General features: G+C 40.6%; 1 protein-coding gene across 1 annotated transcript; it reads right to left on the reverse strand.

Annotated features, from left to right (window-relative positions):
- Positions 1–1,953: 1,953 nt before the first annotated feature.
- Positions 1,954–2,821, reverse strand: LOC133923472 (ethylene-responsive transcription factor LEP-like). Its single transcript, XM_062368764.1, has one exon. The coding sequence runs from the start codon at positions 2,736–2,738 to the stop codon at positions 1,962–1,964; it is 777 nt and encodes a 258-aa protein (XP_062224748.1). The 5' UTR covers positions 2,739–2,821; the 3' UTR covers positions 1,954–1,961.
- Between the last annotated feature and the right edge of the window lie 12,231 nt (positions 2,822–15,052).

Genomic DNA, 15,052 nt, shown 5'->3' on the forward strand with positions numbered 1-15,052 from the left:
AGTTTAATGTCCCAGCCCGATATGTTTCGGCCCAGTACGAACCTTCCGACCCACAACCAATTGATTCGAGCCCAGTTATGAAGCCTGCCTGATTGTTAGCCTAGCTGCCTACAGTGATAGTATTACTACGACAACGATGCCTATCTTTAAAAATTCGCAACTTTTCCTTACGCAGTCGGACGAAGATAAAATTTATATAAATATTGTATCACCGACGAGATCTATAACTTTATTGGTGACAATATTTTCATTTAAAGTTATTTTAATATCAAATAATCATTACAAGTTTTATTCCAGAAGTGTCAAAAGGAAAAGATATCACATTACTCTCAGCCATCAATGATGGGTGGGATGGTAGGAAGGTTACACGTGAGGTGGGATTTTCTGGGTTTGACTCCTACAAACCATATGCGTGCATCATTCGCAGGAAAAAAACTTATAACTTGTGTGTTGTCTAGAGAGTCTGGTCGGAGTCAAAAATACTTTTTTTATATTCTTTCGGCTCCGATTTGTGAGTCGAGTAGAACTGGCAGTGATAATATTATTACTACTGGCTAGAATCGATAGTGATACTCTGAAAGTGATAGTATCACTACTGATGAATCATTATCGGATAAAAACTGAAAGTGATATCGATTTTGAACCCAGCAGTGATGTGTCTTTTTAGTTGTGCCTAGTTGATTAGATCTTGAACTCTAGATATAGTTAAATTCGCGTGCTTCTTAGGATTAGACACCCTATATTTTATTATTGTACTTTATGATCCAAAAATAATTAAGATAAGATGTAGGGCTATTACTCAATTTAGATACTCGAACCTGTATAAACTTTATCTCTCTCTGCATGATAACTTCTACGACTACGCATGTATTTCTATTTTCCATATCACAAAATAATATACAGGTGAAATATCAAATCCTCCACACTCATTAACCATTAACCAATCAAGAGAATTGAGCTTCCACCTCAAAACTCTTGTTCCCGTCTACGAGTTCCCTCCAACCAAATGCACGCGGAGAGATAATTTTTACTCGTACCTTATTTTTTACTCATACCAAATCACCGGAACATACATGCTTCAGGTCAGGACCAAATAAGCCTTTAGTGAGGATCGACTTATGCAAACAAATGCAGTTGCACTCGAGTTCCTCCGGGTTAATGGATTTCACAAGTGGCCGACGACGATCATTGTCATTCCATCGACAGTGATTTTCAGCTCTGTACAGTGTCACTACACATGAACGCATGCAATGGAGCTGTTCAAAACAGAGGATCCAGTATTCCAGTCCCATCCCAAAACATTCATCAGACTGTAAGATCCATATTAAAAACTCTCGCGTACGAAGGGTCCAACAAAATGCTTGTAGGTCCAAGAGGTCGCAAGATGTGCCAAGGACATTGAACAGTGTAGGCGAGTTTTTCGACTACTCTAGTGTCATTTTTTGTCGGGTTTTGGTTGTGTCCCCAATGTTTTCTTGTGTGTACTGTAAAGTCTAGGAGATATCTGTGGCTTCGGCCATCTTCTATATAATTTTATTTTGTACTCTTCTTAATTGAAAGATAGAGCTTCTGCCACCTACGTTTCAAAAAGAAAGGGTCCAACAAAATGGAACAAAAATATTTGGAAAATATACATATAATAACGGGGAAATATTACACTGAAGCGCCAGCAGTACACAAGTGCATGCCGACTGATCAGTGATTATCTTTACACATAACACAAAAACAAGCCCAAAAAAAACTGAAAAAGGGAACGGCCCAACATAAGAGGCCCATGAAGTGACAAAATACAGAAGAAAATACAAGTAGTAGTACTCTGCCTCGCTCAAAAAAAAAAAACGTAGTAGTAGTCTGCTATGGAAGTAATTAAACTGCTAAGCACACCCAGCAACTCACCACGCCACAGTCCACCGGCGGGCGCAGAGGCGGTCGAGGACGACGGCACCGGCACGTGTAAGCGATCAGTAGTAGTAGGACGACGACGAGCCGCCGAGCTGGAAGCCGTCGGTGCAGGCGTCGTCGGCGGCCGGCATCGGCGAGAAGAGCGGGCTGTGCACGTACCCCTCCTCGAAGTACACGCCGTGCGCGCCCGGCGCCGAGGCCGACGACGCGCTGTAAGCGCCGAACTCCGACGCGTCGCACCACCCGCCGCCGCCTACGGCATTGGCACTGCCGCCGCCGTACATGGAGGACAGGTCCATGGCGCCGCCGGAGTCGCTCAGCACGGGCAGGTCGTCGGGTATGGCGATGTCGTCCATCAGCGACGACAATTCGGCGTCGCTGTAGCCGTAGCCGTAGTCTTCGCCGCCGCCGACGGCGCTGTTCGCGGCCTGGATCGGCAGCGCGGCGGCGGGGTCAGCGTAGAATGGCTGCAGGAGCTGCGCGGAGTTGTCGCCGGAGGTGAGGTCCGGGGAGAGGTAAGGGGTGATGGAGGAGCCCGGCGGCAGGTCGGGGTAGACGAAGTTGGTGCGCGCGCGGGCGCCGCGGAAGGAGCGCGCAGAGCGGTCGTAGGCGACGGCGGCCTCCTCGGCGGTGTCGAAGGTGCCCAGCCAGTGGCGCTCCTTGGTCGCCGGGTCGCGAATCTCCGCTGCGTAGCGACCCCACGGCCGCCGCCGCACGCCCAGGTACCGCGTCGTGTTGGCGTCCACCTGCTGCTGCGCCGCCTGCTGCCGGCGCTTGGACGACGACTTCTTGTCCGAGGATGACGATGAGGAGGAGAAATACGACGAGAAGTTCATGCTGTCAGAGCTAGAGAGAGGGAGAGGAGAGTAGTGTTAGAGAGAGGTGTTTGGTCGGTGACAAGCTGAGGAGAGAGATAGAGAGAGAGAGAGAGGTCAGAAGTGGTTGAGTTGGTAGTTGGATTGGTGGTGCTGCATGGGTCGGTTGCATGGCAATGTATATATAAGCGCGGGAAAGCGAAAAGGGTAGCTAGTTTAGTGGGGCGGAGGTTGGCCATGAAAAGAGGATTAATAAGGTGATCCGTCGTTATATGCACTACTGTATACGATTCTTAATTATCTTAGGATATATAATTGGTAGTACATATGACTATATGATCGAGGAGAGAGAGAGAGCTGAAAAGGCAGGGGTCGCTTTGGGTTTGATTCTATGTGGGGACGGCCAAAGTGGTCAACCCAATGATTTGGACTGGTGGATGCAAGGAGGGTACATAATTGCATATGGGATTATTGGCATCAATCATGTACAGTAGGTTAAAACTCCATAGTCAAGAAGCGCTATATTACTGTATATGGGTAGCACTGCTATAGAAAAATTTATACAGATGGTTCGAAATCCTATGCGAAATATTTTTTCAAACCGTTTGTAGCAAAAGTCTGCATAAATTATTTGTACAGACGGCTCTATACTAGAGCTATCTACACTATTCTATAATTATAGTCGACTCTAGTATGGAACCGTATGTAATAATCTAATAGTCCAGACGACTCCAGTCAAACATATTTATTCAAGAGTATAGATCAAACAACACATTCATGTTTCAATATCACAACCGGTCTATAACATGTTCAAAAGTCAAATAGATGACATATAAGTCCATAAGATGTCTAACATCATCAAGGATAATATCACCTGCTTGTCCACTCAATTTACTTGAACCTGCAAGCATGGAAACAAAATTAAGATAACCAAACTATGAACATGTAAGATAACCAAACTAAGTAAAAATAGATAAATGATTTTAGTGTAGTGATCTCATCTTCTTGTTGAGGAGAAGAGGCACGAGGCCATTCAAGTTCGTCTTCAGATGATATCTTCAAAATAGAAAAAAATTCATATGCTGAAGAGGACTAATCTAGCTTATATAACATATGTAGCTTCTAACGTATCAGAGACCTTTTTAAACATATTATATTAAGTAATCTTTGGTCACATTTTTTTTACGATGTAATACAACACCGCTCAAAGGTGGATCTCATCATACAGCAACAAAAGGGGAAAAGAAGGACAAGGAATCTTACTTGTGCTAGGGAGGGAGGCCGCCAAGGAGGGAGGTCACCAAGGAGGGAGTGACAGCCAGTGAGGGAGGAGTCACCGGATCTGGGAGGAGTCGTCGAGGAGGGAGTGGCGGCTGGAGTCATGGGCGGGTCGATGGGGATGAGCAGTGGCTGGGGAGTTGTGGGAGAGGTCACCAAGTTCACCAGGGAGGGGTTGTCAGGGAGGTCACTGGGGAGGAGTTATCGCGGAGGTCGTCGAGGTCAACGGGATCATCAGGGAGAGGAGGTGGCGGTGCGTACTAGAACAAAGCAGGCACAGGCGCGCGCGTGTGTCTATATATATATATATATATATACATGCATGCATATACATATACATATACATATACATATACATATATTAGTACATACAATTTTTAATGTCGACTGTCTGCACTATTGATTTTTTAGATAATTTATTAAAACCTGCAAATTTCATTACTAATTCATACAAAGTCCAAATCAGATGAATTTTTTTATGTAAATTTGTGGTTTAATTTGTGATATCACATGGTCTTAAGTATCACTAGCAGTTCATTTAGATTATCATGTCTTGAACTAATAGTGATAATTCATCCACATGTGCAAAATATATTCTATCAGAAACTCTTCAGCATGGAGATATATTCACCGTGATCTCAAACTTGACTCCATGCTGAAATATTCATGGTAGAGTATTTAAAATCTAAATGAATGGAAAAAAATACAAGTTGGAACCACAGTGATAAATAGACACGGATGTTGCAAAACTGCTCTACTCTACAAGAGATCTTCAGCTTGGGGATCTAGTCTCAAATCCCCATACATGGATGGGTTCCTGATAGAGCAGTTTTGTACCATCCGTTTTATATATTGCACTATTTAAAGCTTTTGAACTAGAGTGACAATAGTAAATCTAAACCAATGTTGAAAACATAATCAGCTTGAAGTGAATATTTTTCTATCACTCGTTAAGATCATCTTATTACCACAATCATAAACAGTCAACTTATTGCCACTCATATTTGGGCCTGAGGGGAGATTGGGAGGTCGGTGAGGCTGCGGTAAGCAACAGGCACGAGAGGAGATGGGGTGGTGCGACCACGATAGAAGACGGGCCCAAGGGGTAGCGACGGTCGAAGTGGTGACAGACTGACGGTGATCAACCTATCGGGATCAATATTCTGGATGCGAGTGAGATGGAGAGCGGGGTTAGAGAGGGCTAAGATATTTATAGAAGGATTACACTGCCGGTTTATATTCTAAACCAGCAGTGATAAGGATTATCACCGCTAGTTTGGAATGCAAAACGACAGTAATCTCGATGGTATCACTGCCGGTTTGGAATAAAAACTTGCTAGTGATAAGGATTATCATTGTCGATTCGTAGTGACTCAATTATTAACAAGAATAGCATCGTTGATGAGCATAAACTGTGTAGCATGTGATAAGGATATATCTAAGCATTGAGGGCAAGCCATGTTCCCAATCTAAGTCGGTCAATGAGAATTCCGTAAGTTTTTCTACAATACATAGGAATCTATTTCGCAAAATTCATAGGAAGATATCCGCATAGTAATATATAGGTACATAAGAATATATCATACCAATTTAACAATCAGTCCTTCTTGATGATAGTTGCCCAGATAGCAAGCATCGGTTGGAAGTTGCTCTTTGTTGAGGGTGATGCCGTCTCCAAGAGGATACTTATCAAATTGATTATACTCTTCTTCGTTCATGACATTCTCAACTCTGGCAATCTTTATTTTTGTCTTCCTAAAATAGCTATGCATAGTAAAGAGAGTAGCTCTACTGTTGTGTTTCAGACATGCTCCGACAATAGATTGAGGATGATATAGCCAATAATATAGATGGCTCTAACCATGATCCATCTGTATTAATTATAGAGATAGCTTCAGTTTAGAACCATCTATACTATTGGATTAGTACAGACGACTCTTTACTTAGTGCCGTTTGTACTAAGCATCCCACCTCCTTGGACATTTTCTCATATAGTTTTAATTAGAAGCTTTCTATGGTAATCTCTTTCAGACAATTGGAATCTTCACAATAGATTGACATTCACAGTAGAGCAATAGAGCTGCATATCACAGAGCCAACATATCATAGAATCATCATATCACATATCACAGATCAACTAGCACTTGACATTTAACAAACTAGTACACAATAAATTAAATAGTACTTAGAATTTAATGCAAATCCTAGCTAAGTAGTCACTGTACAACCAAAAGAAACCATCCGCTGGTCACGCGTGAGCAAAAGAACTTCAGATAGCCAGCCATCACAAAAGAACCACTGGTCAGCCGCCTATGCCTCATTGTTGGAATCATCCATGACAAAGAAGAAGTCATCGGGGCCACCATCATCATCATCACTTGACTCCTTGTCATCTACGTCCTAATCTTCCTCATCACCGCCATGCTCCTCCTCGCTATCTTTTTCCTCCCCGTCATCCTCCTCCTCCTCATGCCAACACCTCTTTGTTGATGGCTCTTCAAGGAAATATTCCCAATATAAGACGATGGACGAGGAGGAGGCTGATCTAGAGTCGGACTACACCCCATCCAAACTCCCTAACACTGAAGTAACCTCTTCATCGTCGGATGAAGACGGATGGTGGATGGAGTGGCCAGAGTTGATGGTGGCGAAGGGACCATGGAGTGGCTGGAGATGGTGGTGGCAAGGGAGTTTCCACGGTCGGCTAGCTAGGGAGATGGGGCGTAGGGGCGTGCAGGCTTGGAAGAGTGAAGGCGGCTAGGCTCGGGAGATTGAGTGAAGGCATACGGTCGAGAGAGTGAAGAAGATGAAGCTTATAAAGGAAGAGAATGCCAAGGTTCACACGAAAACCAAGGGTTAGATATTTGTACAGACAACTCTAATGACACGCTAGCGTATGTAATATTGGAATGCGAAGGGTCGGATGGGCATGTTGAACTATGAGCCATCTGTAATAATTTTGATAGTACAAATGGCTCCAAAAATAAGTTGCATATACTATTAATACAGATGGTTCCTATTTGGAGCTGCATGTACTAGTGCTTTTAATACAAATAGCTCTAATTACGAGCCGTCTATATTAATAATACACATAGTTCTTATTTGGAGTCATCTGTATTAAAGCGTCCTACCACCTCAGAGCTGCTCCTTATTATTTTCCCAAACAGGTCTAGTTCGAAGTCGTATGTGATATTTCACATATAGCTTCAAAAAATTGTTTTGTACAGGATGTCCCATTTGATCATTTATGTAAGTAGTGTAGCACTAGCATTTCTTCACGAGATTGAAATTTGTGGTTTTCCTTGTTCAATTCGCGGTAAATATGATATCTCAAATTGCATATAAGTAGTACTACAATTTTAAATAAGTAGTAATTACCGCTCAACTTTAGATGATGATCGATACATAAAAAGTTTTCAAGCAATTGAAGGTTAGCGAAAGTGTGTTCACTTTAAAATTTCAAATCTCTCCAAACGAATCAAGTGCAAATATATTACAAAGGCGTGGCGCCGGCACGACCAAAGGCCGTGGGTGCCTCAAATGACGGTGGAGAGGTTGCGGCGGGAGGCAATAATGGCCCCGTCGTCAAATTGTGCCCTTGGGCAGTCAATGCTATTCCGGACGGCCGGTACGGTGTGCATGAAGACGCATGGCATGTCGTAGCACATGTGGCCCGGCCGGCCGCGCGCCAGATGAAGGGCGGGGCAGCCCACCGCGCACGCCACGACGTCGGTCAGCAGGCATCGCCTCAACGATCGACACGACACACCGACCACAGCGGCGACGTACGCGAGTGCAGAGGCGCATGCTCTGCTTGGCCACCGGCACGAATACGTCGACCGCCATGGCGGCCGGGCAGGCCACAACGTACGTACGATCTCCTTGCCGGCCGGCCGGCCGGCCGACCGAGATCTCCCAGGGACCAAACCCGGCCGCGTGCCTCATAGTTTTTCCTTTTTCCGGGTCCAGCAACTGCAGCGGCCGCATTAAATTCTGGTCATTACAATGCAAGATGCATATGCTTCTGTTTGGAAACAGAACACGAGGTATACTGACATGGATCTTTTTCCGGTACGTGAAGCTTTTAATTTCCGGCCGGAGTACGTGGTTGCGTCGATCTGCCGGCACATGACAAAGATCCACCGGTCAGGCGCTCAGCAGCCAGATGCCCGGTGCCATTCCACCACGCCGCCCATGCCATGTAGTCTTGTCCGCGAGATCGATCTTCTCTATTGGCTCCTCTGCCCATCTGATCTGATCGATACAGTCGGTATACCGTCAGGAGATCTTTTCCAGGGGTCCAACGAGATGCAACTGCCAAAACTGTTTCTGATCTACTTGTCACGTCGTTGGTCGCTGTCAGAAACTTAACCCAGAAACGGAAGATTATATTACATTTTTTCCGATCGAATGAAGGCCATCATTTTCTATTTGCTGCCTCCTGATCGACTTCCATTATCTATCTTGTCGTGCATGTCTCTTTGACCGGCTGAACATGCATGCATTGACATCAGGCGGCCGGGGCGCACGGTAACGTGGGGCGTCGTCGTTCGTACAACGAGATCCAAACCGACAAAGCTGTGGTCCTTCTCGGTATGAACAATGCTAGATGTTTATAATTCTATGCTTTAAAAAATATTAAACATTTATATAAAAATTATAATTTTTAATATAAATAAAAACTACATGTATTTAAATATAACTAATTATTTTGTTAATACTAGTATAAACAGTGATACTTAAGAAAACATTTTACTTTCCGTCTAAATATTTGTACTAGTGCAATTGAGAAAAAAATCGATTTTTTTATTAATCTTAAGCATCATATTGTACCTGCTCTTATGCTCCTTCCCATGAGCCTATCAACTTGCACAGCCCTCATGCTGTTACCTGATCGAGTCAAGGTCAATGTGCCCAAGGGCTAGCTGCAGGTCTAACTGCTACATATATAGTTTGCAGGCCATCTTAATTATTGCCACTGTTTTTGGAATGGATCTTTATATAACAACGCATATTATTGGTACATCTTGAGGGTATATTACAGTCAACTAGGGTATAAAAACACGGCTAACTTTAGATTTGGAGCCGGAGCCCAGTTCGATTATTATTCACATGATTTCTGGTTAAAAGATACGGTCCTTCTTTCGCTTCAGGAATTTAGAAATTTCAATACCTATAAATGATTGGGAGTTGATGATTATAGTTTATTCACATTCTTGTTTCAATAGAAGTTGGGACTGGACCAAAGGTGAGCTGGTTAGGGGTGAACTGGTTAGAGTTTAGAAAGAAAAAAAGTGATGGACGGTTTCGGTTTATTCAGTAATGCATCTTCAATATATTAGCTTCGACTGCAATTAATTCGATATATATAGTTCCATTTATGCTACAAAAATCTGGCATTTAAGGAGACCATTTTAATTAAAATAAAGCTGCGCAAAAATGATATATGCATATTTGCCTCAAAAATACTTTTGTAGTATTATAGTTTTACAAAGTTAAATATATATTTTATATAATTTATTTCTTTTTATATCGAATTGACTTTTTCATTAAAGGAGCGAGAATATCACTAGCACCCTGAGTGTCAAGAAATGTACCCCTGCTGGTTAAAGAAAACTGCGCTTTCTAGTATTGTTTCATATTTAGGCTGCCAATTTCTCTATGATTTTTTTATTGGGGTGTGTGAAAATGATATATATGCATACACATCTCAATAAATACTTTTGTAATATTATAGTTTTACTAAATTTTAAGACATACTATGGTACAACTTAGTTAATCGAAGTTACAATCTGGAGACCATATTGGCACCTTTTCTTTTTCTTTTTTATTTTGCGAGGGAAACATCACTTTTTTGTCACAAGAGTCAGTACATAATTGACGCTCTAAGTACCGAGAAATATTTGATTAAGCAACAGCCTTGTCTCAAAATATTGGTGCAAAATCTAAGCTAGTGCTCTTCCATTGATTCAAGGTGCTTGTGCGTGTTCGTCGAAAGGGCAGGTATGGGTGGATGCATCATGCATGCAAAAACAATTTAGGTCCGCTTATGATTGCCCTCTGATGGAAATGAAGCTTCTAATGATGAGCAGAAGAGATGGTTTAGACGTTTGATGTGAGATGCTAAAGAAAAAGGAGAAGATACATATATGTATGCATGGGGCCCAAGGAACAAGTGAGCCCACCTGATTAGTTGAGCTCAGATAAATGGTTATCATGTACCTTCCCCTTCCTTTAGATACCCTTCCACCCTTTCTTTAATGCCACAAAAAAATCCATTACTAAAGTAATCTTTTGATTCATTGTATCTCTTAAGGTTTCTGTTAAAATATGATATATGTCAGTGCCTTCTTTCATGCACCTCTGGTTCTCTTCTTCCTTCTTTTTTCTTCTAGTTTTTTAATTGACAATAAGATCTTTGCATATGTGGAACCATCTTGCTTAAAAGGACATTAATAGTATCGTACAGCATTAGGTATTATGACTTTTGTGGCATTTGGTACCAGGCTCTATTTTTGCATGACACTTGGAAATGCAGACACTTTAGCCCATGTTACTTCTGAATAAAAACTACGACCAGCTTCCTTTTGGTCTAACATATATATTTTTCTTTTTGAGTAATTCCTCAAGAGTCAAGGGAACAATCTATAAACAAGTCTTCAAAGAATGAGAGTGAGATGCTCTAACCTCTTAATTTTCTCCAGTAGTTACAGATTGATTAATAAATTGATCAGTTCAGTGGTGACTATGGCTGTTGGTTTGAATGTATGTAGCTCATCAGATTAGTTATACATAATCTTTGATTTACCAACACCGAAACCGTGTGACGAAAACTGACATAATACATCCAAGTAGACTACCTGAAAGAAAGCAGCAAAAAAATAAGTTGTATTAGCTAGCTAGTAGATTTTGCTGAAAGATGCCACATTTATTTATATTGTGTAAAGATAATCAACGAATACAACATAATGAAATTAACCAAGATCTCGCTATCAGTCTATCTCTTTTAGTATCATCGCTAGCATCTCAAAAGGGATGTGCATGACAATTTCAGTTATGATGCATATATGTGTGGTAGCCTGATAGGATGGTGTACCACTTCTGTTTTGTTTATGAACCATCACTAATCTTCTTTAGAATATAGTAAAGAATCTACATTTCACCTTCCTTTATGGAGTATATGATACTAAACAATGCATTACAACTAACTGAAATTCGCGTGCTGATATTGATAGTTTAAGCAATTCAATATTCTCAACTAAAACGGAAGCCATATGTTCTTATATTAAAATATCTTATTCGCTCTTTTAGATCATCCCATCATGTTACTAATCATGCAGGTTATTAGGTTTCTGGTTTGACAACATAAGGGTATTATCATTGCCACTTCCCTATGCATGTGCCTGCAATCTCATCCAAACTAATCATGGATCACTTCCATCAGCATCCATCACCTTTGAGGCCCCATTGCAACACTTTTAATCTAATCTCAATCATGGAAGGAGCTAGATTAGAAGAAGCTTAACTTCTCTCTCCTACATATGCATTGATGTAGGATCAGGGCAGGCAAGAGGCTAGCAATGGATCCAAACTAGTTATGGGCAACATGTGAGGCAATACTCTCTTGGCTGAGTTTTCTAATGGTAAGTAAACAATGTGGTGGCAAGTGGGTACTGCCGTACTGCAATCTTCTGAAAACGAACTGTTAGTGGCCAGTCTAGTTTTGCATGGGAAGGCAATGGAACAGACTGTGCTTACTCTCTCTGATAGTGTGTGTGTGATCTTCTAGAAAATCTTCTGGCACATGCAATCTTTGCCCAACCCAAGGTGTATGAAAGGTAAAAGGTATATCTTTGCCAGATCTGAGACTAAGTTTATTATTATCATCGCAGCAAGGCCCAGAACCAGGATCAATGAATCTTGAGTGTTCTGATTTGCATGCTCATGTATAGTTTATCTCCATTTTCTGCTAAAGCTGAATTACCAAGATGACCTCAGGTGTCCCTTGTTTTTGTTAGATATCTGAGATGTCATGCTCCACTGTTTAGTTTAAGAAAATGTACTGAAACATAACCATTTTAAGTGTGAATGCAGAATCTGTGTGATATAATACGACATAATATTCAGCAGTTATTGCTCATATAGGCATTAAGAAAAAAATTCTTTCTATACACTACCTCAGAATTAAATAAAAGGGTGATCTGAAACTAGGAATTTTTACCAACAAAATTCAATCTACACCAATGCAGTCAAGTCATTCCATTTCATTCACTGAGGTCTCATGACACGAAAGACTATTATTATGTCTGATACTGCTGGGCATTTTGATAGACTGACAAGTTACCCTGATTCAGTACAACAGAGGATATGTTTTCAGCAGCATTAATCCGGATGATAAACATCACATAGAAAATTTAGCAAAAGTCCATACCGATGACAATGGTTTTGACATATTTGCAAATGCTCTAATATAATTTCCTTGAATATTCAGTTTGTTTTCAACTTTTCTGCTGCTGAAGCCTTGAAGGCTATTATTCAAGTTGCTGCATGAATTCGCCAAATAAGAACAGGGTAAAATCAAGAAATTTATCTACCTTGTACCTTCTTCTAAAAAAATTATTTTGACTCGCAATTTCACACCATCTATTTAGATATCACTGAAACATTGTTCTTCTTATTTCCAGCTGAGTTTTAACAGGTTTTTTGGATGTCATCAAGGAGGACCTGATGACCTTGTTCCAAAAATTGTATTATGGGAACCTCCCGCTGTGCAGTCTCAACTTTAGGGTAATTAATCTCCTACCAAAAATCAAAGAGGCATGTCGCATTCAACAATACAAGCCAATTTGTATGTTAAAGGTTAGCTTCAAGATTTTCACAAAAGTGGCCACGATACAGCATAAATAGTGTGCTAGACCGATAATCTGCCCAATCCAAATAGCTTTTATGCATGTCTGAAACATCCCGGAAGGGTTTATCATCTTGAACAAGACCATACACGAACTTCCTCACAAAAAGTTGAGTGGGGTTTTATTTAAAATTTACTTTGAGAAGGCATATGACAAAGTCAAGTGGCCTTTGCTACTATAGGCTCTCTGGATGAAAGTTAATTGCCTAAGTGGTATTCCTGGGTGGAGACCTTAATTTTTGGGGGAAGCGTAGTGATCAAAGTTAATGATAACACCGGTCCATACTTTCAAACTAAAAAGGGCTTATGTCAAGGAGACCCATTATCTCTGATTTTGTTCAAGGAGACCCATTATCTCCGATTTTGTTCAACATTGCTACTAACATGCTAGCAGTCCTCATTAAGAGAGCCAAAAATGATGAGAAAATTGGTGACATAGTGAAACACCTTGTCGAGGATGGCCTATCTATTCTCCAATATGCCGATGACACAATCCTCTTCATGGAGCATGATCTGAAAAAGGCAAAGAATATGAAGCTCCTACTCAGTGCTTTTGAGAAATTTTATGGTCTCAAGATCAACTTCCATAAAAACGAAGTATTTTGTTTTGGTGCGACCCAAGATAACATCGCCAATTATGCTAAATTTGTTTGTATGCACTATGGGTGAGCTTCCCTGAGCTACCTAGGGATTTTGATTCATTTTTGGAAGCTCAAGAATATATACTAGAAATGAGTAGAGGAACAGTTTGAAAAGAGATTGGGCAGTTTGATGGGTAATTATCTATCACCACGAGGCAGGCTTGTCCTCCTTATCTCAGTTTTCAACAGCCTCCCAACACACAATATGTCTTTCTTCCTAATTCCATGACGGGGTACTAAAAAGAGTTGACTACTTTATTCTAGATTCTACTAACAAAACGACAATCATAAAAATAAGTATTGTCTAGCGAAATAGAGTGTCTTATGCTAACCTAAAGATTATGGTGGTTTAGGAATACAAGACCTCGATGTTCAAAACACCTCTCTATTATGTAAATGACTCTTTAGATTAATGACCAAAGAGATGATCTGGCAAGAAATATTATGAAACAAGTATTTGGCTTCAAAACATTTGTCACAAGTTGACTGAAAACCAGGTAACTCTCATTTCTGAGCTAGGCTAATGAATGTGAAGCGATATCTGTTTTGCTTTGGTACCTTTAATACATAGACAACTAACAAATTAGGTTTGGAGAGGATAATTGGTTGAAAAGTTCACCATTGCATAACCAATATCCATGTTTGTATAACATTGTATGAAATAAGCAAGATACAATTGTCAATGTGTTACAATCCTATCCACCGATTGCCTCATTCTCGAAGGATCTAATCGCTCCAAAATTGATAGCATGGAATGAGTTGCTTCCACGCCTTATCAATATCAATTTATCACAATAGTCAGATGAGTTTCGCTAGAATTTGAATAAGTCTGGTAAATTCTCGGTGAACTCTCTCTATCGGGCACGTATACATAGTGATGCACCCACAATAAATTGGAAACTGTGAAAACTAAAAGTACCATTAAAAATTAAAGTCTTCATATGGTACTTACATAAAGGACTCCAACTAAACAAAGATAATTTAATAAAAAGATAATGACAAGGAAGTAAGAAGTGTTGCTTTTGCTATAAAATGAAACAATTAGGCACCTTTTTTATATCGTTTTGCCATATTTGCATGGTTTATTATCCAGCTGGCTTCAAATTTTTATCCACCATGTAGTGTACTAAACATGTTTAGAAATTGGCTTTGTGATATTAGTAAACAGTGGAAAGCCAAAGTACTGGTCGCGAAGATAGTTTTTTTATTGGTCACATTACTTAAAAAAAGGTTATCACTGTCGGTTTTTTAACCGGGAGTGAATATGTGGCAATGATAATCAAGGATTATCACTGCCAGTTCCAAAACCAACAGTGATAAAATCTATCACTGCTCATTCTTGATCTCATTCCGTTCGATTTGTATAATTATCACTGCCGGTTCTATGTATGAACTAGCAATGATCTTAATCCAGGACAAAAAAATAAAAAAATAAACATTCATCCATTAATTTAAAGGAGATTATCATTACTAATGATCATATTAATATAGTCATGCAGACGACAGCG

Source organism: Phragmites australis, chromosome 7, assembly GCF_958298935.1.
Source record: "Phragmites australis chromosome 7, lpPhrAust1.1, whole genome shotgun sequence".
Lineage (NCBI taxonomy): Eukaryota > Viridiplantae > Streptophyta > Magnoliopsida > Poales > Poaceae > Phragmites > Phragmites australis.

What these genes read in the sequence shown, in the direction of transcription:
- LOC133923472 (XM_062368764.1), bottom strand. Translation starts at nt 2,738, where the DNA reads ATGAACTTCTCGTCGTATTTCTCCTCCTCATCGTCATCCTCGGACAAG.